Here is a 25,654-nt window from a genome sequence, read left to right as displayed (position 1 = left end):
CCGAGGACTATGGTAGTCGATGACTACAAGTCGAGGCGAAGTCCTTGGTGATATGAGATACTACAAGACAAGGAGTGCTAAAGACCTCGGGGTGGATACCCGAGGCAGAGGCTCTGATGCTCAAATTAGTACGAGGTATGAAGCAGGGGAGAGTGTAAAAGTGCTTCTAGAGAGAGTCCTCGGAAGCACCAAATCTCCCTGAATTAATACTAGGTAGACAACGTTGATGCAGAAAATAAATGAGTGAGTGATGTTAGAATTGCTTCGTTCTAGTCCCTTATAAGGGGCAGTTACCTTTTATTTATACTTGAACATGGTAGTGATAGGTGAAGATAAATGCTTCGGATGAAAACCGTACGAGATCAAATTGTAGGCCCTAACAGTACGTCGGATAGTTATGTGATTAACTCCGTTAGTGGGCTGGACTTACTAGCTCCTCCATGTGGGTTGGGCCAAGCTAACCCACATCACCTTCAATTCACATCTCCCAACTTTACCACTTGTTCCGGTACCCGAAATGGTTGTAATGGACTCCTAGAAATGAAGAAAGAAGACGACAAAGTTAATATCGTATTGAAGCCTGGATTATCGACTTTCAGAGGAAGGGGTAGGTATGACATGCCGTTCAGATAAAAAAATAAACAAACAACGAAGCACCTTCCCGGTGTACACAACATCAACACCTCGCTCGATTAGCGTTGCGAGACAAAAAAAAAACGCAGTGGTCAGTATGAGAAGCAATCTCCCTACGCAAGTCCCTCTCCGCGGCTATCCTTGCGAAAAGTGTCTAAGGCTTTGGGGCATGGGGGTTTTCTTTGCAATTTCAGTAATCCGCGAAGCACCGGATATCTCTCCCTCAATCGCCACACCACCGTCCACGTATGCATCATGTCAAATGTGCGTTTTGTGAAACACGAAACCATTGGGGGAAGCGAGAATATTTCACTTCCCCCCAACGGCTCATTGCACAAAATCCACCCATTTCTGTTTATCGGTGCTTTTTAGATAAACGGTCCCACCAAACAGCCGATTAACCTCTAATAAACGTTTATTGCGCCAAATATCTATATGATACCTACATGGCAGCGTTTATTGAAAAACGCCCACGGTTCCAAACACAGCCCAAGTGTAATGAGGACAGATAAAAGGACCCTAAAACTAATTCGCGTTGGCTCTCCACTCCGCGCCCCACTCGTAGTCGTAGTTTATTAAGGACTTAGGCTGTGTTTGGTTTGAAGGAAATACAGCCTTAGGGTTTTGTTTTTCCTACAAAATCGAATGTTGGCCATCTCCTATCCTTTTTTGGTTGGTAATTGACATTAATCATTCAGTAGCCTTTTTAAAGAAAAAAACCCTCATTGTGTTACCGCGCGAACGGATTGATCTCTTCCCTCCAAACCCCAGACCCGTAAACATTTGAAAATTTCTGCTATAAATCAGCTGAAATTATTATTATTATTTTTAGCGCATTAGAATCTGGCAGACCAGAAGTAAAGAGCACTGCAACTTTCTCGAGCCAATGCAGACGAAATTCCTTCTTTCCTGAGAAACCTGAGCTCGCTTGCCAAAAGATCATGAACGTTCCGATAATTGGTGAGCTTTTTCGTTTTCTCTCCCTTCACCCCCCCTCCAAACTTGTTGCTTTAAGTTCTATTATACTGTTTCTGGTGAAAACTGAATACTCATGCCTTCTGCTTTTGTGTGTGTGAAGACCCCTTGCAGGGGGATTTTCCAGAAGTGATAGAAGAATACCTGGAGCATGGGATCATGAAATGTATCGCCTTTAATCGTCGTGGAACGCTTCTTGCTGGTAACTTCCTATATACATTTTCCATCTCTTCTTCTATTTAGTCTTATTTTTTTCCCTTTCTTTTTGCTATTTACCACGCGCCTGAAACAAAGATGACAAGAAGATTGGATTTTCTTTTTGCTTTTTGGACGGTTTTAGAAAAGATTAGGTTTTTGGCTTTTTCATTTTATTAATTTTCTTTGAGTGGTATCGTTGACTAAAACCCTAGGTTGGACCTTTAAATTTGGTGTGCTTAAATTAATTTACATTCTTCTTTGCAAGTTTCTCTTGGAATGTTGATGCAGCAATATAATCTGTATAATGCAGGCTCAGGCTGGACATAATTTATACTTTACAACTAAATTTTTATCTTTTTTTCTACTGTCTCTTAGCTTCTTGTCAATTTGGTTCATGAGCATTAAGGAAGGAAAAAACAATAAAACAATGAATCTTTAAGATTGGGGTGCCTTTAAACATCATTTTTTTTTATCAGAAACGGTAACCTTCATTAGAGATAAATTAACCTGAAATGCGGAATTCAACCCTTATTAGAAAAGGTTGATCCAATAAACATCAAACATTACAGCACTGTCCAAAAAAGACTCTCCCTTGCAGTCCCTTGTTTTGCTAGGGCGTCAGCAAAACCATTTGCTGATCTCCTTACCCACTTGAACCAAACACCCACCTCCCTTGCTATGCTAAGAATTTCCCTTATCAGCTGTCTATATTGCCAAATTCCCAGCTGCCCTGATTGCATCCACCCAATTACCAACTTGGAGTCTCCCTCTGTCTCAATCTGCTGTAGCCCCAACTGTTTGGCCAGTTCTACACCTTGATGTAGTGCCAAGATTTCTGCTCTTAAGGAATCTCCAACTCTTATTGGACCTGAAAACAAAGCCATTATCTTGCTTTCATTATCTCTGAAAACACCTCCTATACCAGATGGGCCTGGATTACCTATAGAGCTTCCATCAAAGTTCAGTTTCACCCTTTGTTGTGCCGGTGGGGACCAAACTTCTTGTATCATAGCTTTGGAGGTAGTAGTAGATGCCACAATACACCAACTTTTATAAATGTCTTCAACTGAGAAATCCTTAAAAAGATCACAAGATTTCAACCAATGGATAACTTTAGTAGTTATTCCTTCCACAACCTCTTCTTGGATCTACATCTGCCTTTAAAGATCCTATTATTTCTTTCCTCCCAAACTGACCACAATACAACAACTCTAGTGGCTCTCTACATAATCCTTCCACGAATCGTTGGTTGCCTGTAAAAAGTTGGATCAAAGAGGTTCACCACGCTTGAGGAGGGAGTCCACCTGTAGCCAAAGAGAGAAGAGAACCAAGACCAAATAAAGAACACAAAGGGACATGAGATTAGTAAATGTGAAATTGTCTCACCATAACCCAAACAAAGGCAACAAACATGGGGAAAGAGGCACATATTTGGCCTCTTTTTTCTGCAATAAATCTAAGGTGTTGATTTTTTGGAGTATCACTTCCCAACAGAAGGCCTGAATTTTAGGGGGTACAGGGCTACCCCACACCTCCTTTAAACATCGTTTTGTTATATTATTAAAGAAGAGGAACTACCATGAGGTTAAAATTGGGTTGGGCACTTGGGGCCCATGATTCATTGGTTGATGCTCTGTTTCGTGCGAATGTTAAATCACAGAGAAAGTTGAATAAAATAGAATCTCATAGTAAATTGCAAGATTATTTCTTCTGTTTTTTTTCTACAAACTTATAAAAAATGGAAAACATATATATTAAAAATTCAAATACATATAGAAAAGTAATTTTATGCTATTATAATTAATTAAGTTGAATTTGATAGTCAACTACTCCATATAAATGGTCCTCTAACCTACATATGATGGAAAATAGATTCAACATGGTTTCTAAAAGGTCTTAAGTAACCTAAAAAGTCATTTTTATTAACTTTGAAACAAGTGTCTCTTGAAAATAAAATTAAACGAAACAAGGAAATGAGAAGGTAGAGAAGAAAATTTTAATTGAACTGATTTGAATCGCATGAATTATAGGATTTTTCTTTTATGGCTTGAAAACAAGATTCAAATTGGAACCTTTGAGATTCATGATTCAAATCATGAATTGAATAATAAATCATAACATTTTAACAACTATACCGTGGGCCCAATCCCCCCTGCCCCACAAGGGTGAACGAAAGGGCTGACCATCCAAATCCATTAATCCTTCACAGAAACATAAGTTAAAATGATCAAAACCATATTTACAAAGTTATTAAATAGATGGCATTTGCCTTCAGCTTAGTTGCTTGATCCCTATAGAAGTCTTGAATCTGAGTTTTCAAGCCATAGTTATCAAGATGATGCCTAGGTGAGCAGGCATTTTCTGGAGGGCACCTTTATATATTACACTGTTTTTAACATATGTTTTCAGAAGATGCTTTTTGTGGTTTCAAAATTAACCAATATGGTTTTAAAGCATGATTAACAACTATTTGAGTCATCCAGTTTCTTTGACAAGCTGGACGAGCTGGGTGGGATACTGCTAGTTATGTTGCCACCAGAGCCTAAAAAAGAAAAAATAAGGGGAAAATTTATGAGACTTAGGATTATATTTTATTTTTTAAAACTAGATAAGCAATGGGTAATATTAAAAACAAGTCAAGGAAAAGGCGCTGAGCATTGCAAATATGTTTTTATGCCTATATATGTATGGTAAAACTTATTGACAACATTGTCTTCATCAGACTCTGGAGTTTCTGAAATATCATAATGAAAAGGCGCTGAGCATTTTTTTTGAGACACCGCCAGCATCCATGTCCATTTGGATTCTGAAGTGCCCTCTTGCCCAATTTTATTGAAATGTGGATGCTGAGCATTTCTAATCATATAAAGTGGTGTCATATATGCCTTTTATGTTCTTATTGGCATATGGGCCGCTTTAAGGATTTGTAATGGTATGCTTTATGATGATGATATATGGAATATAAACAACACATTCAAGGTTGGGGAGTTGCCCTTTCTATATTAGTCTGACCAGCCTTTTGTTTTACTTGATGAGGTAATGTAAAACTGTATTTATCAAAAAAAAGGTATACAAGTATGTAAGTTTACGGTACAAAAAGATTTTGTACATATGAACACCATTAAGAACCCCCAAAGAAGTCAACAGCCAAAAAAGAAGACAAAAGGTTGTCTTTAAAATGTAAGTTGATCCTCAACCATCCTCTGAGTTTCTTGACAATTTGATTTAATCAGCACCTCTTCTTGAGACTGTTTTTGGTCAAACTTCTATTCCTTTTAGCCCATAGCACATCTAGGGGAATGACAGACCATAGAATCCGCCCCTTCTTACTTATTCCTCCAGCTTTCCAACTTTCAAAAAGTGATTTGACTGAAATAGTCGTGCACATTTGGAGAAATTTGGTTTTGAGAAAATGAGACCAGATTCTGGCGGAGAAGCTACAGTGGACTAACAAGTGGTTAGATGCCTCTGTCTCTTTGTTGCACAGAGCACACATGATGCTAGGCAAGCTCAAACCTTTCCTGACCGGCATATTCTTCGTAAAACATTTCTCTTCAGCAGCTAACCAAGAGAAAAATTTTACTTTCAAAGGAGCAATCCTGCCCCAAGCAACTTTACTAGGAAAATAGCTGGTGGATTCTGACCTCAAGCCATTGTAAAATGATTTGAGTGAAAAAGAACTAGATTTGGACCACAACCAAAATCTTTGATCTGGAAGCTGTGGCTTTATTCTTAAGCTTTTCAACATGGACAGCACATCCGAAATTTGAGGCAGCTCCCAATCATTAAAATTCCTTCTGAAAGAAATAGTCCAGAGTAGACCACTGAATCACCATGACTAACATAAGAAGCATTTTGTCAGAAGTCATTGAAAACAAATCTGGGAAAACTTCCATAAGGGGCAAGTCTGCAGATCTGCTCATCAGTTGTCTTTCCAGAACCTCAACTTGTTACCTTCCCCTACCTTGTATCCCTTCAGAAAATGAGGATAGGCTTTGTAGATCCCTCTCCATACTCCACAGTCATATGGACAGTCAAATTCAGCTGCATCCCAGCCATTATCCTGTAAGCTATATTTCTGAGCAATGATATTTCTCCATAAATCATTTAGCTCATCAAAGAGCCTCCAAAACCACCTACCGAAGAGAGCCAAGTTGAACACCTTTAAATTCCTTATACCCAAATCACCAATTTTAAAGGGTTTACAAATCTTCTCCCGATTCACCAAATGACACTTCTAAGAATCCTTCCTACCAATCTATAGGAAGTCTCATAGCTTTCTCAATATTCAAATATATTTCTGAGGGCATGAGAAAAAGAGACATAAAATAAATTTGGATGCTCGCCACAACACTTTTTATCAAGGTCAACTTACCTCCTTTTGATAAAATACCTTATCTTGTAGGATGCTAAATTGTTACACACCTTCTCCATCACTAGGGCCTATATGCTTTTTGAGGTGCATTTGTCCCCCAATGGCAGACCTGAATATTTGGAGGGCAAGGTGCTGGTTTTACACCCCAGCAAATCTGCTAGATCATGCAAACTTTCCACTTCCCCCATTGCCATTGCCATGGTCATCATTTCACTTTTTGCAAAATTCCTTCATACTTGAAACCACCTCAAAACAAACTAATAGAGTATTGTCAACAAATTGAAGTAAAGGGATCTGAATTTTCTCATCAGTATTGCAAACATCAAAACCCTCTATGTCCATGACACCCACCCTTTACTTCTCTGGCAGTCATCCTACTTAAACCTTCTATCACATCAAGAAATAAAAGAGGAGATAGGGTGTCACCTTGCCTAAGACCCCGGGGGCTCTTGAAATTTCCTTTTGCAGGTCCATTTAAAAGGATCGAGAACCTGGTTATAGTGGTTTAAACCTTTATCCCGTTTCTCCATTTTTGCACAAAGCGCCTTCCTTCCATCATGTAGTCTAACAAAGCCAGGTTCACATGGTCATATAGAGTTTCTCTAGATCAACTACACAAACTAGGCCCTTCTTACTGTTGCTTCTCCTTGAGTCTATTAGCTTAGTAGCTTTTAGGACCCCATCTTTGATATGTTTATAATGGATAAAAGCTCCTTGAGAGATTGAGATGATGCAACCCATCACTTTTCTCAACCTTGATGCTAAGAGTTTCACAATGATTTTATACACACTTTCTATTAAACTTATTGGCCTGAAATATTTCACACCAGAAGTACCTTTCTTCTTAGGGATGAGAGAAATGAAGGTAGCATTAAGACTCCTTCCTAGGGCTACTGAAGAGTGAAGTTAATTCAAAAATTTCATAAAATCCTTCTTCATCAGCTCCCAGAATTTTTTTGTAGAATAAAATTGTAAAACCATTTGGCCCAGGGACTTTATATCTCCCTCAATTTCATCAAAGACTGATCTGACTTCCTCTGAGAAAAGTTTTTCCAATTCTGCAAAATAAGGTCTATGATTATATGCTAAATGATCTGTATCATATCACTTGCTGTATGTTATAGCCTTTATTAACATACTCATGAGAGTGCATCATTATCTTATATTTTGAACATATCTTTTTTGTGATTGTGAAAAGACAAATGTTGGGTTATTGCTAAAAAAGTGTGTATATATATATATTGTGATCAAATGGTCAGCACTGTAGCATCAACTAGTCAATGCAGAGGCCAAAACAAGTATCCATTGCCTTGTTGCATTGGCAAAGCTACTTTTATTATAGATTTTAAATGTCTTGAGTGGTTCGTTTTAAAATTTCTTTTTTTTTAGTGGTTATGAACTTTATAGATTCATGCCTTTGTATAATTTTTTGGGTAACTTATAGATAACCACCTTGTACTTAGGGGGTGGTAACACTTAGCCCCCAAACTTTGTTTTGCAACAAAGACCCCCTAGGGGTGCAACTTGGGTGGGCTTGGGATGGGCTTTTGTCAAAGTTTAAATGGGCCAGGTCCAGAGGCCCAACCCTAAAAAAATGCTAACTCGGGCCAACCTGAGTTGTGGCTGTACCCCCTCTTGCCTCCCCTTTGGAACTTCTAGATTCCACTTTCCAGTACTTTGCCCTTGCCCCCTGACCTGCTGATAGGGTTAATGGTGAAAGATTTTTTTTAATGTTTTTGAAAAAGAATAAAACTAAATTGTTCATTTGAGATTCTATGGGTTGCCAACAACAAATATCATCATCATGTAAGCCTTGTCCACTGGTCAGCTGAATGAATCCTGCTCTCCCATTCTGTTCTAACAGATCGCCCTTCAACTTGTAACAAATCACTTTTTCTAACAGGTGCTATATATGGTATTCTTTGCACTTGGCAACAACAAATATCAAAATGATGATGAAAATAACCATTCTAAAGCACAAATTGTTCTCAAGGCTTTCTCAAGATGAACTTTGTTGAAAGAATTACAGTGAATGAATGAAATCAATACTTTACCTTTCTCTCTCTCTTTCTCTCTCAAAAAAAAAATTGTTGAAAGAAACATGTGGACATTAAGATCTGAGAAAAACTAAGTTAAAAGGGCAAAATGGTTTCATAAAATAATATAACGGTGGTTGGGGTTTTAGAAATGTTTAAAGGAATATTAACTGATGGAATGCTAACACTGGTAGCAAAGTGCTAGCATATAGAAGTTGAGGGGGGTCTTTGTTGCAAAAACAAAGTTCAGGGGGCCAAGTGTCACTACCCCCTAAGTACAGGGTGGCTGTCCCCTTTTTTTGTACCCTTTTGTCCTGTTCCTTAAATCTTGTTCAAACCAAGGATTAAAGTATCAATAACTGATAAAAAAAGGATTTAAGTATGAATATGTATTGATATCAAAAGTCACCAAAACTCAAAATACTGAAAATTAGGGGATATTAAAAGTGTCAACTGTCAATATCCATCCTAACAAACCCATCCGTAAATATCAAACTCAAAAAAGTTGAAAGAAAAAAGAGTGCTGACTGATTGAAGCACACAATACATTTTTTATTGGTATGGTGTGTGTTGATATGTTAAACCTTGGTTCAAACATTTAGTTGCCAGTTTTACTGGCATAAATTTCTAGCCACTCATTATTTGATACTTTATTTCTTATAATGTGTTCAGCTGGTTGCTCTGATGGAAGCTGTGTCATCTGGGACTTTGAGACCAGGGGGATAGCTAAGGAGCTACGAGACAATGATTGTGTTGCCCCCATTACAAGTGTCTGTTGGTCAAAGTATGGTCACCACATACTTGTTTCAGCCACTGACAAGTCCTTGACACTTTGGGATGTTGTCAATGGTGAAAAGATTACACGTACAACTCTGCAGCAAACCACATTACATGCTCGTCTGCATCCTAATTCCTCCACTCCTTCTGTCTGCTTGGCATGCCCTCTTTCTTCTGCCCCTATCATTGTCAATTTAAACACTGGAAGCACAACCGTGCTGCCAGTTTCAGTGTCTGAAGCAGGTGCTGGCACTGTTCTTCCATCACGCAACAAGTTTTCAGATGGGTCTCCTCCTTTTACTCCAACTGCTGCATGCTTTAGCAAGAACGGAGGCCTAATTTATGTGGGGAATTCAAAAGGAGAAATACTTATAATTGACTACAAGAACATTCAAGTGTATGGAATGGTTCCTGTTTCTGGGGCTGCTGTTATTAAGAATATTGTATTCAGTAGGAATGGGCGATACCTCCTTACAAATTCAAATGATCGGACAATTAGGGTCTATGAGAATCTTTTGCCCCTCAAAGATGGGGCAAGGGCTCTCAGTGAGCTATACAGTACCATGGATGAGCTGCAGGGTGTTGATAGGCTGAAGGCAGTTGGGTCTAAGTGCTTGGTATTTTTCCGTGAGTTTCAGGATTCTGTCACTAGGATCCATTGGAAAGCACCTTGTTTCAGTGGTGATGGTGAGTGGGTGGTTGGTGCTTCTGCTAGCAAAGGAGAACACAAAATCTACATATGGGACAGGGCAGGGCATCTAGTAAAGATCCTTGATGGTCCCAAAGAAGCATTGACAGATCTTGCATGGCATCCAGTGCATCCTATTGTAGTTTCAGTTTCCTTTAGTGGAGTGGTTTATATATGGGCTAAAGATTATACTGAGAACTGGAGTGCGTTTGCTCCAGATTTCAAAGAACTTGAGGAAAATGAAGAGTATGTAGAAAGAGAAGATGAATTTGATTTGATGCCTGAAACTGAGAAGGTGAGAAAAAGAAAGTTAGCTTATTAGACCATATATTTTTGTTTGATCTTTGACTTTTAGATTTTCTTAATTTTAAAGCTCTTGTCCACAGGTGAAGGAATCAGATATTAATGAAGATGAGGAGGTTGATATTATGACTGTGGAGAAGGATTCTTCTTTCAGTGATTCTGATATCTCAGTGGAAGAACTGTGTTTCTTACCAGCAATTCCTTGTCCAGATGTTCCTGAACAGCAAGATAAGTATATTGGAAGCTCATCAAAGTTGGTAGACAGTAATCATTCTGGATCTCCTCTCTCGGAAGAGGGAGCACAGAATGGGCAAGTAACAAATCCTGCTTCAAGTCCAGTAGAAGGTAAATCTATGGTTTCCACGTTTATTGTAACTCTTTACACTTGATTTGAGCGGTCTAGTGAACAGCTATGGAATATTCATATGTTTGATACTCTGATGTTCATCTTAACTGCCTGGGCACATTCATCATGTGGCACATAGCGGGACTGGGGCCTCACCATTCAATGAATAATACTATCTAGGAATTGTCTTTGACCAGAAGTTGTTCCATCTAGATGACCCTAACCATTTGTGTTGAGTTCTATTGGAAATAGGGGAAAATATGGTAGACAGTCCAAGGGGCATAAAACAGGAAGATTTATGGATCTGATGGTTGGGATCATTTGATTTTATTGATTTTGAATCCTTTGAACCTCAGTATATAAGATGTACGAGGATCAAAATATTGGTATGCCCAATTACAAAAAGTATTGGTGTGTATTAATAAGACCGATACTATTTTTTATCGCCCTGAGTGGGATGCCTTCTATCATCCCAAACTTTCAACCCCCAGTCCTGTGTTTATTGGTGTGTCCATGAGTGTCACCATGACCTTGGATACTGATAAGATATGCCCGATATCTTTATCACTATTTTGATCCTTAGATGCATACGTGCATCACATGGTTATTTTCAAATTGTTTTATATTCCAGCTTTTGCCAAGTATTCGCAGTTTTCATTTCAGGTCCGTTTGGTTTGCAGGAATAGGGGGTCTGGAATCAGAATCGGAATGGTCCATTTTGATTCCAACTGTTTGGTTGGGTGGAATCAGAACCCCATTCCGATTCCTAGTGGAATGGCATTAATGGTATTTCTCGATTTGAGGGAATGGCCATTCCCTCCCCCTCCCTTGATAATGAAAATCCATTCCAGCAAATTCTTATTCTGAGTCTGATTCCAATTCCCATCTGAACCAAACAGGTGGGAGTAGACCATTCCAATTGCGATTACGATTCTGGCTGTGAACCAAATGGGCCCTTGCTTCTTTTTATAATCTAACATGAATGTCTGCACTTTTGCAGCAATAGACAATTCTATTGCCGAGGATACAGGTGCAGCTCGCTTGAAAAGAAAGCGGAAGCCCTCAGAGAAGGGGTTGGAATTGCAGGCAGAGAAGGGCAAGAAACCGAAGCCATTAGGGAAGGTTAAATCTTCTGGTAAGTCATCAAAGAGCAAAAACAAATCTGCAGTGGGACAGGACAACGGTGTCTCTGTGTCTGCAAATGGTGCAACTGATTAGTGCTTTTAGATAGTACTAATTGTATTTTATGTTATTTAAGATACCATTACTTGATGTAATGGTAAAATCTCGGGCTGGCAAATGTGAGAGTGCAGTTTCAAGTCTGGGAGTGGTCACCTTGTATAAAAAATGCCAGAGATTAGGACCTTAGCCAGTCTACCCCGTCCAAGTTGGCAAGTCTCCAGATGGAGGGGGCTACATTGGGTAATGGCCTTTCGTTTTTTAAGATGCCAATATGCCATCTAGATGGATGGAGAAATAACTTAAAAGGGATGATGTACTACTGATGCTCACGTCCTACCCAAGAATCAATACCCCCGGGTAACCCAGGTTATGTTTTGTGTATGGGTTGTTTCTACCTGCTACAAATTCACAATCATCGGAGAACTACGGATTGATGGTTGAACCGTTAAACCCATTTAAAGAAAAGGAGCGCTGTCAGACCGGTGCCCGTGAAACGGATTGGTTTCTAAGCAATAGTGTGGCCCTGGTTCAACTACCAGTTGATCTGTGATGACGTCGTTAATGGCAATAACCTTTAATTGTGTTACATAGTCTTAGTAACCTGTATGGCAATGACTAATTATCTATTATCCATCCTAGTCTTGTAAGTTGTAACCTCTTGTATGCGCACGCACACACACAACTATTTGAGTGTTGAAGCTGATATCCTGAAAATGGAAAAACGAAAATACAGAAGAATATTACCTAGACTCTAGATCGCCGAAGAGCTCACCTACTATTAGTGGTGGCAATTGGGCGGGTTGGGTTGGGTTTGCTCCAGGTTGATTTTCAATCCAACCCATTTAACCTATCAATCCGTTAATGACCCAGTTATATAAAATTAAATGGGTTGGGTTCAACCTAAACCCGCTTTAATCCAATCCAACCTGTTCTCAAACTCATTAACCTTATATTTATGTATTTAAAACAAAAGATTAATTCATTTTTAACAAATAAGTTAGTCATAGATTAGTGGTAATAGTAGTTATTTATACAAGTGGTGAAGGTCCAAATTACATTACATGCATGTTATTTTTATACAAGTAACAAAGCCATTTAACTATGTTTGGGTTGTGGATTTGATGAATTACATAGGTTCAAACTGGTTATACCAACTTGAATTATCTAATTGGATTGTCTTCAAGGTAATCACATAAGTTCAAGAGTGGTTGAACTGTTTAGATCCGGATCAGTTTGGTTGGACTAAACCCTATCTGAACTGGTTTAGTCTGGTTGGGCTAGACCTTGATCAGTCTAGTGCAATCTAGTCGGACCAGACTGGATTGGTTCAATCAAAGGTGGGTTGACTTGGGTCGGTTCATATTAGGTTTGTGCATGAGTTTGGGGTCGAACCAATTGGTCTGAATTAAAAGAAGTAAATTGGACTGTGTTAGATTCGGGTTGGGTTGAACATATATGGACCAAATTGGATGATCCAAAGTGGGCAAGACAAGCAGGGTGGTTTAGGCCTTGGGTCCCACTCGGTTTGATCCGTTTTGTATTCGGGTTTAGGGCTTGGGTCCCACTCAATTCCCTTTCTTATTTGTTTCTTTTCCACAAGCAACCTTAATCACTTGATTCGCTTCAGCATTCTGTTTCTTCTCAGGCAATGTGTATCACATCTCTCCCATATTGGCATTTACTTGTTTTTTTGTTAAATGTTAACAATGACACCATTAATTTGGGTTAAAAAGAGACTTGAGCACCTCTTCGGGTTAGAGAGCAGCCATTACTTGGCTAAAATGCGGAAGATTAATTTGAGAATCTAGGCCTCATGCAAATACGATGTGCTATTAAAACTTTAAATTTTTTTACCAAACTGCACAGATTCTTCCCGGTGGACAACGTGCTTGTGTGTTGGATATGCATTTTATGTATTCGTAATTTCTATTATATTATTTTATATGTGTTTGTATTATACATATTCGTATTTATATTGTTTCCAAAATTTTCAAATTTATTTGACATAAATGAAGGGCTGATATAAGTAAAATAGCAATTTATGCAAACTATGTGGGGTTGATTATAGGAGTTCTGTTAAATGCCATATCCCATATCCACTGGATAAATAATATCATGTCTCGAAAAGACAAACCTTTTTAGCAGTATATATTTTTCATGTTTTTGTCCACAAGCCTATATTATATATTTATATCCCCTTGCCAAGCCAAACGTTTGGACACCATGGGATTCTGATCCGGATGCCCATATCTTTGCAATATTAAGTTTGCTAAGACAAAGATTAAACAACTTGGAAAAATGTCATCGTATTTCACTTGGCAATTTGTAGTGCCAATGGGACTATCATTGCATTGTCCCCCTTATTTGAGAAACGTCGAAAAAGAGATGGATTCACCTTGACATGAAGCCCAAAACACTTATAACCATATCATCAGTGTGGTAACGTATTTGTTGGCATTAATCAAGACTCATGGGAAGAGGGGAGGTTTGGTTGGTCTAAGGCTTTAAGCTCTTCCTGTATCATATATTTTTGGCAATAACAAATGCATTTCACCTTTTTTCTGTATACACGTATAGCCTTGTCAAATTAGGGTTGTCAATAGATTAGATATATTGGTCCAATTCAAACTAGGATTGTCAGTGGACAAGATACTGGTCCAATTCAAACTAAGGTTGTCAGACTGTTCAAATTGATTTAAATTTAGATTTAGCTCAACCCAAACTTTTGCAAGGCCCATACTCGTTTTAATTGCCCCATCCGTATTGAGTTTGAAAGTATTCGTTGGAGGAGGAGTCCATTTAATACTTCTGCAGCACTTACCAACACTTGAGACAATTAGGTTAGGCGACATTGTTTTTGCATTAGGACTCTTTTGTTGAAAAATCTTTTCATTTCTTGCTTTTCAAATTAACCAAAGAGAATGACAAAAAAAGGGATAGATTCCTATGATCCATAGTTTTCAAAAGATATCCAATCCATTCTAAAAGATCTTGATTAATTTGAGGATTAAGATGTACATATGTCCAAATGTTCATACTTAAATTGCAGTTTGTAAAGAGGTGCTTTAGATCCTCTATACCCTATTCACAAATTTGACAAGTAAATAAACAGCAGTTGGAAGTTTGCCGAAAAGGAGCATCCACATCAAGTGTTGAATTTTATAAGCCCAAGGGAGTTTCCAAATATGACAAGGAATTAGATTTTGGGTTCCATAAGTTTGAGCGAATAGGAGTTCACATGCAGTTATTTATGAATAATCCTTGTCCCATTGACCTGAATCATCCCTAATTAATGGTTACTATTTGGTTATGATGTCTGTGTCTAATAACAGTTATATGAAACAATTTAGTGTTTAACTCACCATCCATAATCCACTGAACTCTTGATTTTTGTTTCCAAAAAATATCCTTTTGTTTTAAAATGAATGTGTATTCAGTTTGAAGATTTTTTTTTTCTTTTCTAACTCCCTTAAGGAATCTAGAGTCCTAAATCTCCAAAGTTCAACACCCCTCAAAACGATTCAAAACTTTTCTTTTACATGCAAAAATATTACCAAAGACTGTTTTATTCCATTATTTAGCATGGTAAGGGATGCGTTAATTCCACAACATTATTATATATATAGTATGATATGGCTGATGAAGTAGATGGGGTATTCCATGCTTTATTGACTACTGAAATAAATTCAGGGTTGTGCAATCACATATGCTCAATACGAAATGGTTTAGAATCTTTAGATGAGGGCGGGGCCATACCTAATACCTTCCGTGTCCAACAGTGATTAGAGTTATTCGAGGAAGATGAAGCAATTAATTGTGTCTTAAATTTCTTAATTAAGTTTCAACAACAACAAAATGAGCAAGTTTCGAGAGTTTCCCTCTTTCCGATACGAGAGTTATCCTCTCTCGGTTTTGAGAATTTTTCTCTCTGAGTTTTCAGAGTTTCCCTCTCTCTATTCTGTGAAAGTTTTTATCTTAGGTTCTGTTTGCTTTTTGATAAGTTATTTATTCGGGTAAATGTAATTATCTGATTAAAGTTTTTCTTAAAAAATATTTATTTGGATTAAATGTATTTACTCATGTTCTTTTATTTTTCAGATAAATAATATAATGACCATTTTAATGATAAAAATCTATTATTAAAAGGGATATTTTTGTCCCATTCAAGTATTAGCAACTTTTTCTCTTACATGTAAAATTTATTTATTCATCTGGGAGATGGGCGTTTAAGGGCACTTGAGTCAAAAACATGTTATATGAAATAAGTTTGGGCGCTTAAGGGCACTTCTGTCAAAAACATTGTTTAATAAGCTGACCCTCTATTCAGGGGCAGTTTGGTCATAAAACTTGCATTTAGGTTGAGATGGAATCGTAAATAAATTGAGTTAATAAGCTTTAACGATGTTGTAACTGATACTGAATTTTGAAAAATAAAAAATGACTGACATAGCGAGTTTTGAAAAGTTACTTTGACTTTAAGATAAATCGTGATGAGTTTTGAGCAATTTCCCATTTTTATCATTTATCAACCACAAAGTATATCGAAACAAGAGAGAGGTCTATATTTGTTGTTACTGTCTCCCATAGACCGTAGATACAGTCCAGAAAATCAGCCCAAGAAATAAAACTGCTAACACGAAAGAAACATCGTAGGGTTTCCTTTTGCGTTTCGACATTTTCTGCGTCCCCTTTTCTCTGCAGGAGCTGTGCCTGTGTAGCTTACAAAACGCCGGCGGTTTACGGACCGGTTCCTCGGTATATCATTGTCGTTGCGTTATTGAACGCCTGGAGCTTAAATCCGGTTTTCTCGACTATCACATCACAGCTCTGCTGCTCTGCTCGGTTTTTGATCAACTTTTAGGGTTCTCATCTCGTTTGTGCGTGTAAAGGTGAGGTACGTCTCACTGAAACTTGTTTTTCTTCTTTTTTTTTTTTTTTTTCCATTGTGCCCTAGCTAGTTCTGATGTTGGTCGGTCCCTTTTTAAGGATTCTATCATGTTTTTTATTTTGTTTTGTTTTTTTTTTGTGAATTTTGGGTTTCTGTTTTGGGTGGATGAGTCGAAATGGTTTAGATTTCGGCTCTAAAAACGTTTTTAATTGAGGAGGGAGGCCCTGTGACTGAGCATTTTTTGATAGAACGGAGACGTTTCCGTGACTTTGGATGAGAAGAAACAGGTGACTGTGCAACATTCTTATTTAAGGAGAACAAAAAATGGTCATCATGGTAATATATTTTAAGAGGCATGCAAAGGATGGGGGGGTGGATTTTGTAAAGACCACAAGTCTGGAGTTTGCTCGAGGCAAGTGCGACAAAAACATCAAATTTTTAATCTGAGCCATCGAGTTGATAAATTGAATGGTATACCATGGCAAGGTCTTTACGCCACTACTAAATGTCTTTTCCCTTAGATGATTGCTGGGCATATGAGCGGAATATATACAGTTGATTGAACCAATTCTCTTACTTGATGCTTCGTTGGATTAGAAATTCTTTGTCAAATAGCATTTCATTCCTAATCCTAAAATCACAAAACATCTCTTTATGTACGGGACAAAAAATTTAGACCCTCGCATTGACTTGATTGGGTTTGCCTCCAGGAGCGTTTATGGAGGTGGAGGGCCTATCTCGTAAAATTAGGGGTGCAATATGTTAAATATCACATTAGCTACCCAAAGTAATGCAATTGGGAGAAAAATAAACACATTGAAAGTTTCATATGTTTGAAATGTTGAATGCTTGACTATGTTTTATATGTTATGTTTATTTCTATTTTTTCACTTTGAATATGTTTTATATATGTTATGTTTATGTATTATAATTTGAGCCAATAAGCTTTGTAAGAGATTTAGTTTCTTTTAAAATTCAAGTTTGTATTTTTTTCTGAATTAATATTTTTTAATTATATTCGAGTTTTTCAAAATACTGTACCTTGCTTCAAAAAGGTGCTGCACTTTTCTTGTGTCTTTTGAATTGAGGCATGATCGTTTGGTGTATTAGCAATTTAGAAATCAATTGTAATGATCTGATTTTCTACAAGGCTTCTCTGGCTGATGGGAAAATAGTCAAGTTTCCTCTCCCTCCTCTCTCTCTCACTCACTCACTCACTCACACACACACGCGCACACACACACACACACACACACACTCACTCATTCATTATATAATCACTATGCTCGTGGGCTTGCCATGATGATGATAAATAGGCCGCTTAATCAAGTGGTCGAATTTGGTTTTTGGGATTTAGAAACAGCTATTAGGGAAGAATGATAGTGTAGACAATACAAGACCAGCTTTCAGCTGAAAACCAATTAGATCATTTAATTGGCCTACAAATTATACTTAAATAACATTCTCTGGCCATGGTAAACTCCATGTACATGTTCTTACCTTGACACCTCAGCTTTGCTAAGGCATTAGGCATCGCATTTGCATACCTAGGTATCCACCTGAATGAGCAATTTGGGTAACTCCCCAGATATTTATCTTCTCTTACTAAGAAAGAGAAGATACTTCCCTTCTAAGGCATTGTCTCAAATTCCATTTAGATGCAATATTGGTCATCATGAAGCACTTAATAATAGAGCAATATTTGCAGTCTGGTCAGAATGTTTAAGATTCCAAGTTTCCACTATGGTGCATAGTTGCGGGAAGCTGGAGCATATGTGAGAGGGACAGCTAATAAAGGGCATGAATGGAAGCACTCCTACTGCATTCTTTACAAGGCTACAATATGTTTTCCAAGTGGTGTGACTTAAATTTATATTCTTTAGATATAAATGCAAATTGATATATTTTTGATAAAAAAATTGTATTATAAACAGCAAAAGAATCTATAAACTATACTGTTCTATTGGGCCTTGAACTGTGAAGAATTCAAAGGAGTTGCTTTGGATCACCTATTGAGATGTTGATTGTTGACAGACTGCAGCAGGTTTCTCTTTTAGGAGACAAATATGTGGAAACGAGAGAACCAGAGAGATGCAGGGGAAAAATAAAGGCTTGCTGGGTGTAGTCTAGGCAACCTTGGAGCTCAAGTCCTTGCCTCATTGGAGGAGCTGTTGACATGACTGAGGAAGTATTCTTCTATGTTTTTTGGGGCCTGATGGTAGTTAAAGAAGAGTTTGGAACTAATCAAAGGTTTAAAGCTTTCCTTATCAACTTGCTAGATGGATTCACTTGTTGGCAAGGACTGTGAAGTATTCGTAAACTGGTTTGGATTCATGGAAAGAGGTACCTCGGGCACAATCTTGTATGTGAATGCCTTGGCCATGGTGGGGATTGTAAATTTCATCTTGGTAACTACACAGGTTTGGTGTTTCGCCAGTCTGTTCTGTTTAATGCCATTATCCCTTGTTAAATTTTTGGTGCTTAAATCATTTGTTACTACTTCTATCCATATCCTTTTTGGTCTACCCCTTGCCCCTTCTCTAGCCTTTGCAATTTTGTAACAAATCAATTCTCCTCACGGGTGTTTTTTTGGTCTTCTATGCACATCACCCAATCATCTTGGTCTACTTTCTAGTTTTCCACCCATCCATCTCAACATACACATTTGTACCACACTCATTTTCTGTTGTAGAGGCAGTGTTTCAAAAGCGAAAGGTGCAAAAAAAAAAAGCGCAAGGGCTAATTCATGACCAAGGTGTGAGGTGCAAGGCAAGGCATGCTCCTTTTTGAAGCAAGGTTCAAAAATGCTAACAAATTCAAAAGAAGGCACAAAATTCACAAAATGTATATTATTAAAAATGATATTAATTAAAAATATAAACTTAAAATTTAAAACGAATATTTTAAAAAAACCTATTACCTTAAATTATAATAGATAAAGTAACATGTAAAACATATTTAAATTGAATATTTATAAATAGAATCAACCGTAACATATAAAACATGTTTAATCTTGTAAACTCTTAATCTCTTTATTTTTTCCCAAGTGCATTACTTCAAATAGCTAATGTGATGTTAATTATTATGCATTCCTGATTCTATGGGTCGCCTTTGTACCAAGCCCCTTGAGGCAAGCCCAAACAAGTCCAAATCAGGGTCTTAAATTCTTAATCCCTATAAAAGGTTTTATAATTTTAAGTGTTTTTTAAAAATATCTTTTATTAGGACAAATGAATGAGCAACATTAGCAAATATTTGCGCACTAGGCACACGCCTTTTGAAAGCGTTATGCCTGGGGCCTAGGTGAGTTGCCTTGCCTATGCACCTAGGCATGGTTTTTAAATCACTCTGGTCAGTATCATTGCTGTTCTTTATTTCTATCCTTTTTTGATCAATGTTCTTTCTTTCTATCTAGCTATCTGAAATTCTGGATAGGATGTTATATCCCCCTAAAAGCAATTAATCACGCTTTAATGTTGCTTATAAAAAAATGGCAGCAATAATTGTTGATTGGGATTCTGATATCTAAAGTGAGAGCAGCAGAATTGATTTCTCAAGAAAAGTGACACTAGAAGAAGCTTAGTTTGACGATGAACATCCATACTGAGGCTATATACACCATTGATGAAGTGTATCAACAACCATAATATTACCTGCCTTGTCATTTGGCATACCTAGATGGATGATTTGTTGCCTAAGTGGGTGCCATATTGACATTACCTGAGGCATCTGCTTGACACAATTAGAACACCTTTTCACCTAGGTGACAGCTTGAATACTATGCTTGTCAGCTGAGAAGGATGGCGAATACGATGGAGAATATTCTCCATTCGCTATAAATTTATGGTTGATGGTATATGAGATTTTCTTTTGATCAATATAGTCTATGGGATGCATAGTTTTCAAGGCGCCACGGTGAGGCTAGGCTACAGGGGGGCGCCTTGTCGCCTAGGAGATGTATTTTTTAAAGTAAAAATCACATATCCTAGGGTAGTTCTCTAGGTTCCATAACCAACTTTCTTTAATAACTATCCATAATTTTCATAAGAAAATTATAATCTTCATGTTTAAGTCTTGAAAATCAACATTTTTATGAGAAGAAAAAGAAGAAAGGAAAGAAAATTTAAAAAATATAGGGGCTGAACTCCTATTTTTGTTATAGGAAAAGAAGAAGAAATGTGTTTATTAGACAAAATTTGAAGTCATTGAGGGGGGTTCAATACAGCAGTTAGCAATGTTTGTGTTGATTAAACCCTAACAAATAGAAAATAATAAAAAGACATTAGTTTATAAACACAAAAGAATGAATATTTTTCTTTAATAATGTCTATTTTATAATTATAATCTAAAAATAACAATATAAAAGCATTTTATTACATAGTATGCAAAACTGCTTGGTGACTGGTCGAGGCGAGCCTCCAAGGGCGCCTTGTTGCCTAGGCGTTGCCTTGACAACTATGGTGAGATGAGATGTTTGAGAGACTTGAGTAGGGAAACATGTCCACTATGGTATTCATCAAAAAACATGTCCATAATGGTTTCCATTGCCTATTAAAAAATAAGATAAAATAAAACAAAACAAAACAAATAAAATAAAATAAACATGATGGTTTGTAATGGAGCACAAGTGAAATGCCTGTCTTTGTTTCTGGTGATCTTATTCTAGTGTCTTTGCTGTCTGGGAGATGCAATGAATGGAACAGTAAACATTAAGCATAATTATCTGATGGATATTATTTTTCTTACCGATTGACTGCTTTCTACCAAATATACTCGAACTGAATCAACAGATAAAGTATCTCATAGAACTACCTTGGATAATGCTTAAGAGAAGCATCTGAAGAGTTAATTATCTTGTTTTGAGAAGGAATCTTTTTGGAAAGATGAAATGTGGTTCAAAGGTTGTTCTGACTTTGTTTTCAGAGGTTATTAATGTATGTCAAAATCAAGAGTTATCAAATAAAATATAACCGAGGTAAGAGCAACAGGGAGCACTGATAAAAAAATCTTGACCAAGCCAAAGGCAAAAGTGATCCTCTGTACAGCTCATACCTTGTGATACCAGTACACCACTTGGCTTGCAAAGTTGCAACTGGCATGAGTGGGCCATGGCTTTCCACTTAAATCTCTCTACAGAAGCAGTCAATATCCTATTTTCAACCTGGTAGCATCTCCCGTCTCCTTGGCCTGAAAGGCAGCAGTAGTGACTTGGTTGGTCACCTGGTTGCCCTTCTAGAAGCTTTTTTGCTCTTTGGCTGCTTAGGGAGTAGAAGGGAAGACTGCAGCCAAATGCAGTTGAGCTAAATTTAGCTGGTTTTTGCTCACTTTTTTTTTCTCTTAATTTGGTTGACTTTTTACGTTAGTGGTGTAGGGTTTAACTATAGTGGCATACTTGTTTCTAGATAAAACTACCCAATCAAGTAGAATTTTTACCTACTAATTGTTGTTTCTTTCATGCCATTCTTTTTCTTTTTCTTTCAAATAGTCAAGATTATGTCTGACTTGAATTGAGTATACTATTCTGTTTTTTCCATTTTATCATAGTATTTGGACATTTTAGATGTAGTTGCTTGGATGCTTCTCATTGTCTTGCTGAAGTTTGCAGAATCTTCCTTGCAGATCAATCAGATCCATTCTTGCATATCCATGGCTGATTCAGAGCCGGTTGTCATGGACACTGAATCAACTGCCTCCATGGTGGAACAGCTTGGCAAGGCATTTATTGAGCTTGAGTCTCACAAGGATGCTTCTGAGGATACTGCTAATTGGAAGGAAATTGAAGAACATTTTTGCAACCTTGAGAAGGTTCTTAAGAGCAGATTTGATGAGTTTGAAGAGAAGGAAAGGACCTTTGAGGAAAAGAAATCTGAAACTTCCACAATGCTTGCGGAGAAAGAAGCAGTTGTTGCTGCTCAGGAACAAGCTTTTTTGAATCGGGTTCAGGAGGTAAAAGATGCCGCTGTTGCTGCTATCCTGGAGGCGTGGGAGAAATACAAGTCAACATCTCCAGAGCCTGCTGATGATGGGGGCAACACAGAAAGCAAGGTAAGCAGCTCATTCAATGGTGACAACAATGCATCTGTCCCTGCTCCAGAGGAGGAGTCCCCTCTTAGATCAGGTGAACATGCTGAAGGCGTGGCTGTTGAAGAAGTTAAGCCACGTCCAGAGCTGACGCAATTTTGCGAACAGATGGATGCAAAAGGGCTTCTGAATTTCGTTATGGAGAACTGGAAAAATCTCGCTGTCCTGCGTCAGGAAATTCATGTTGCATTGCAAAGTGCAACTGAACCAGCCCGTTTGGTGCTGGATTCATTGGATGGGTTCTACCCTCCTGATCAAACTATCGATCAGGCTAACAAGAGGGATGCAGCCCTTCAGGGCATGCGAAGATCATGTGTTCTGTTGATGGAAGCCGTGGCCCCCTTGTTGGCGAGGGCTGAGCCAGGTGATGATCACCTTCTGAGCCCCGAAACCAAGCAGCAAGCCAAGGCAATTGCTGATGAGTGGAAACCTAAATTGGCTGCCATGGACATTGATGCTGCCAATGGAAATTCATTGGAAGCAGAGGCATTTCTGCATCTCCTCGCAACTTTTAGGATTGCTTCGGAGTTTGATGAAGAAGAACTTTGCAAGCTTGTTCTTGCTGTTGCTCGTCGCAGGCAGACACCTGAGCTCTGCCGTTCTCTTGGGCTAACGCACAAAATGCCAGGTTGGTTTTCTGTTAACTAGCTAGACCCTGATGGTGTCTGGAGACCATACCTCTTTTTTCTCTAGGTTGTCCTATTATTATGACTATAGGATGGTAGGATGTATAGAGTTTGGGAAAGATGAGACATTGAGACCTGAGGATCAAGTGGATAAAGTGGCCTGTTATCATATATGCTTTTGTTAGCTAGTGGGAAGAAAATTCATATGATTTATGGTGTCTGACTAGGAACCTCAACTTTTGTGCAGGTGTGGTTGAATCATTGATCAACCGTGGGAGACAAGTTGATGCAGTGCATTTTGTGCAAGCCTTCCAGCTTACGGAGAGTTTCCCCCCTGTGCCCCTCTTAAAGACATACTTGAAGGACTTGAGAAGAAATTCCCAAGGAAAAGGTGCTGCTGGCGGCACCCAGGTGATCATCACTCTACCAATATCATGTAAAACTAAATTGTTATGTCGTTTTATTTTTCTTTCTTTTTAACTTGCTGGAGATTTTGTTTTTGCTTTTGGTATTAGAGTGATGTTAACACACAGGAGCTGGCAGCACTGAGAGCCGTCATCAGGTGCGTTGAAGAGTACAAGCTTGAAGCGGAATATCCACTTGATCCACTTCAGAAACGAGTGGCTCAGCTGGAGAAATCAAAGTCTGAAAAGAAGAGGACAGGAGAAGTGGTAAAACATCAACCACCAAAAAAGGCCCGAGCAAATGGAGGGTATTATGGGGCTCGCATGCCTGTGGCTCCCATGGATAGGCAGCCTCCACCAGTTTTCAATGAGAGGGGAGCATATATGGGAATGGGAGCAACGGAAAGGTATCCTCATGCTGGTCCAGCCACTTACGATTATCAAGTTCCTAGCCAGGGTGCATATGTCCAGCAGGCCAACACTCAAAGACCTTACTATTATCCTCAGGATGACAGGGTCACAGCTACCTCGTACCCTCCTGCTCCATCTAACTATGGGGCCTATATGGGTGGTGGTTTGCAGTCTTCAAATCAGTCCTACATGTAAAACAGTTTTTTTTTTTTTGTTTTTTGAGATGGAGTATGAAGCATTTACTGTAGGAACAAATTTGTAGAGATAACTTCTAGAGAGAAGTATTTTCAGCATGATTGTAGTAGGCAGACCTTATTTTCTCCCTTTTGTCATACGGTCGGTCCCAAACCGAGAGACTTTAAACTAGAATAGATTTTCTTTTTGCCATAAGCTAGAATAGTTGAGCCCCTAATTGTGGAGTAGTTTTCAGCTTCTCTTGAAAGATTCCTATTATATTATATAAGTATGCATGGTTCATATTAGTTGGCTTGGCCTTGGCCTTGCAATGTTTCTTTCTTAACAAGTCAAGATAACTAATTTCTCATTTTAATCCTTGTCTTGATTAAATTAACTGAAAATTTCCACCACGAAAAAGGGTGAAAAGATCTTCTATTGGTTCCGTTCAGCCAACTCATTATAATCCAGATCCAGTAAGCCTTTAGACTTTAGTTGCATCAGTGTGAAAGCTTTGCCTGAGTCTTCCGAACAGGTCATGCCCTTGAAGTTGATTGGGGCATGTCAGCTGAGAACGGAACGATTATATGGTCTAAATCATCGCATTTAGACAAAAACTTGTGGCCAACTGGCCAAGGCATTATGGGCTAACAACCCAGACCCTGTTCGGCCTAGTTTGGCCAATTGGGTGATCTACACCATCAAAATACTGGTTTTTAAAATGAAAAAAAAAATTTGTAGCATAAAAGCTATATATGTATTATGGAACATTTGAACAAATAAATACATGTTTTTGGTTCCTGTTTCGAAAACAAAAAACGTATACATAATTAAGAACATATATATAATTTTTTTTCTATTGTTTGTGTGTTTTTGTTTTGAGAAACAATTTATTTTTAAGTTCTGACAATCAAAGAGAGGTTTCAGAGGCATTTGGCCTCGTTCAAAAGTTCGTTATTTGTTTTGCATCATTACCGATTGCTGTATGAGATGTATCGTTTGGACTGTAGAGTAGCTTACCCTTCCATTATCCCTCCAACCATCAAGTCCCACGTGCAACTACTAGTATGTGAGAGGGACCTTACCTTACGCGCTTTGACTGATGGAGTGGTTTGTAGAGGAAACGGAGCGTCGGAGTTGGATCGGTTTTTAAGGAGAACTGAATTATGGTCAAAACACAAAGAGGTATTTGGAAGGGAAACGTAATGCTGTTAGACAGTTCAAATTCAATCAAACAATCCTAGTTTCAAAAATGTTTTCAGGGTCTGTTTGGCATTGGGCCTATTAAGAAGGTGAAGATGTTGAAAAAAGGTAGCTAAAGAAACAAAAATTGTTCCAATTGAGCTTGTGGAGGATTAATTTCTTTCCTTTTGCTGTTGTAATGTGTTATTTCTCTCTTGGGTGACCGTTAGACAAATGTGTAAAACGAGAGTTTGACGGCAACATTTGTTTAATTAAAAGAAAAGAATAACTGAAATATCGTTTGGAAAAACAAACAAACAAAAAAAAAAAAACTAAAAGAATAGACATTTTTTTAATTGTTGCATATTTACCTTT

The 25,654-nt window shown here is 38.0% G+C and overlaps 2 protein-coding genes across 7 annotated transcripts; both read left to right on the top strand.

The window, feature by feature from the left end:
- Positions 1-1,170: 1,170 nt before the first annotated feature.
- LOC148850203 (Transducin/WD40 repeat-like superfamily protein) lies at positions 1,171-11,945 on the top strand. Its single transcript, XM_088947900.1, has 5 exons — positions 1,171-1,593; positions 1,712-1,810; positions 8,890-9,977; positions 10,069-10,330; positions 11,332-11,945. Exons 1-5 carry the CDS (start codon positions 1,575-1,577, stop codon positions 11,547-11,549), a joined length of 1,686 nt encoding a protein of 561 aa, XP_088804026.1. The 5' UTR covers positions 1,171-1,574; the 3' UTR covers positions 11,550-11,945.
- A 4,111-nt stretch (positions 11,946-16,056) lies between these two features.
- Positions 16,057-24,405, top strand: LOC148850202 (FRIGIDA-like protein 3). 6 transcript variants are annotated; one of them, XM_088943870.1, is made up of 5 exons: positions 16,106-16,402; positions 18,436-18,809; positions 22,021-23,110; positions 23,356-23,519; positions 23,624-24,405. In XM_088943870.1, exons 2-5 carry the CDS (start codon positions 18,681-18,683, stop codon positions 24,116-24,118), a joined length of 1,878 nt encoding a protein of 625 aa, XP_088799996.1. In that variant the 5' UTR covers positions 16,106-16,402; positions 18,436-18,680; the 3' UTR covers positions 24,119-24,405. The 6 variants fall into 6 exon arrangements, with proteins under 6 accessions (XP_088799997.1, XP_088799998.1, XP_088799996.1 ...); XM_088943868.1 differs by having other exon boundaries at positions 16,160-16,402; positions 18,436-18,821; XM_088943869.1 differs by having other exon boundaries at positions 16,160-16,407.
- Positions 24,406-25,654: the final 1,249 nt, after the last annotated feature.

Source organism: Nelumbo lutea, chromosome 5, assembly GCF_056320005.1.
Source record: "Nelumbo lutea isolate HS-2025 chromosome 5, American lotus-T2T, whole genome shotgun sequence".
Taxonomy (NCBI): domain Eukaryota; kingdom Viridiplantae; phylum Streptophyta; class Magnoliopsida; order Proteales; family Nelumbonaceae; genus Nelumbo; species Nelumbo lutea.
This window is presented reverse-complemented; position numbering and strand designations above follow the sequence as displayed.

Coding starts and splice junctions, on each gene's coding strand:
- LOC148850203 (XM_088947900.1), top strand. Junction 1,811..8,889: donor TCGTGGAACGCTTCTTGCTG/GTAACTTCCTAT, acceptor TAATGTGTTCAG/CTGGTTGCTCTGATGGAAGC. Junction 9,978..10,068: donor TGATGCCTGAAACTGAGAAG/GTGAGAAAAAGA, acceptor TCTTGTCCACAG/GTGAAGGAATCAGATATTAA.
- LOC148850202 (XM_088943868.1), top strand. CDS start 18,681: ATGGATTCACTTGTTGGCAAGGACTGTGAAGTATTCGTAAACTGGTTT. Junction 18,822..22,020: donor TCATCTTGGTAACTACACAG/GTTTGGTGTTTC, acceptor TCTTCCTTGCAG/ATCAATCAGATCCATTCTTG. Junction 23,111..23,355: donor GCTAACGCACAAAATGCCAG/GTTGGTTTTCTG, acceptor ACTTTTGTGCAG/GTGTGGTTGAATCATTGATC.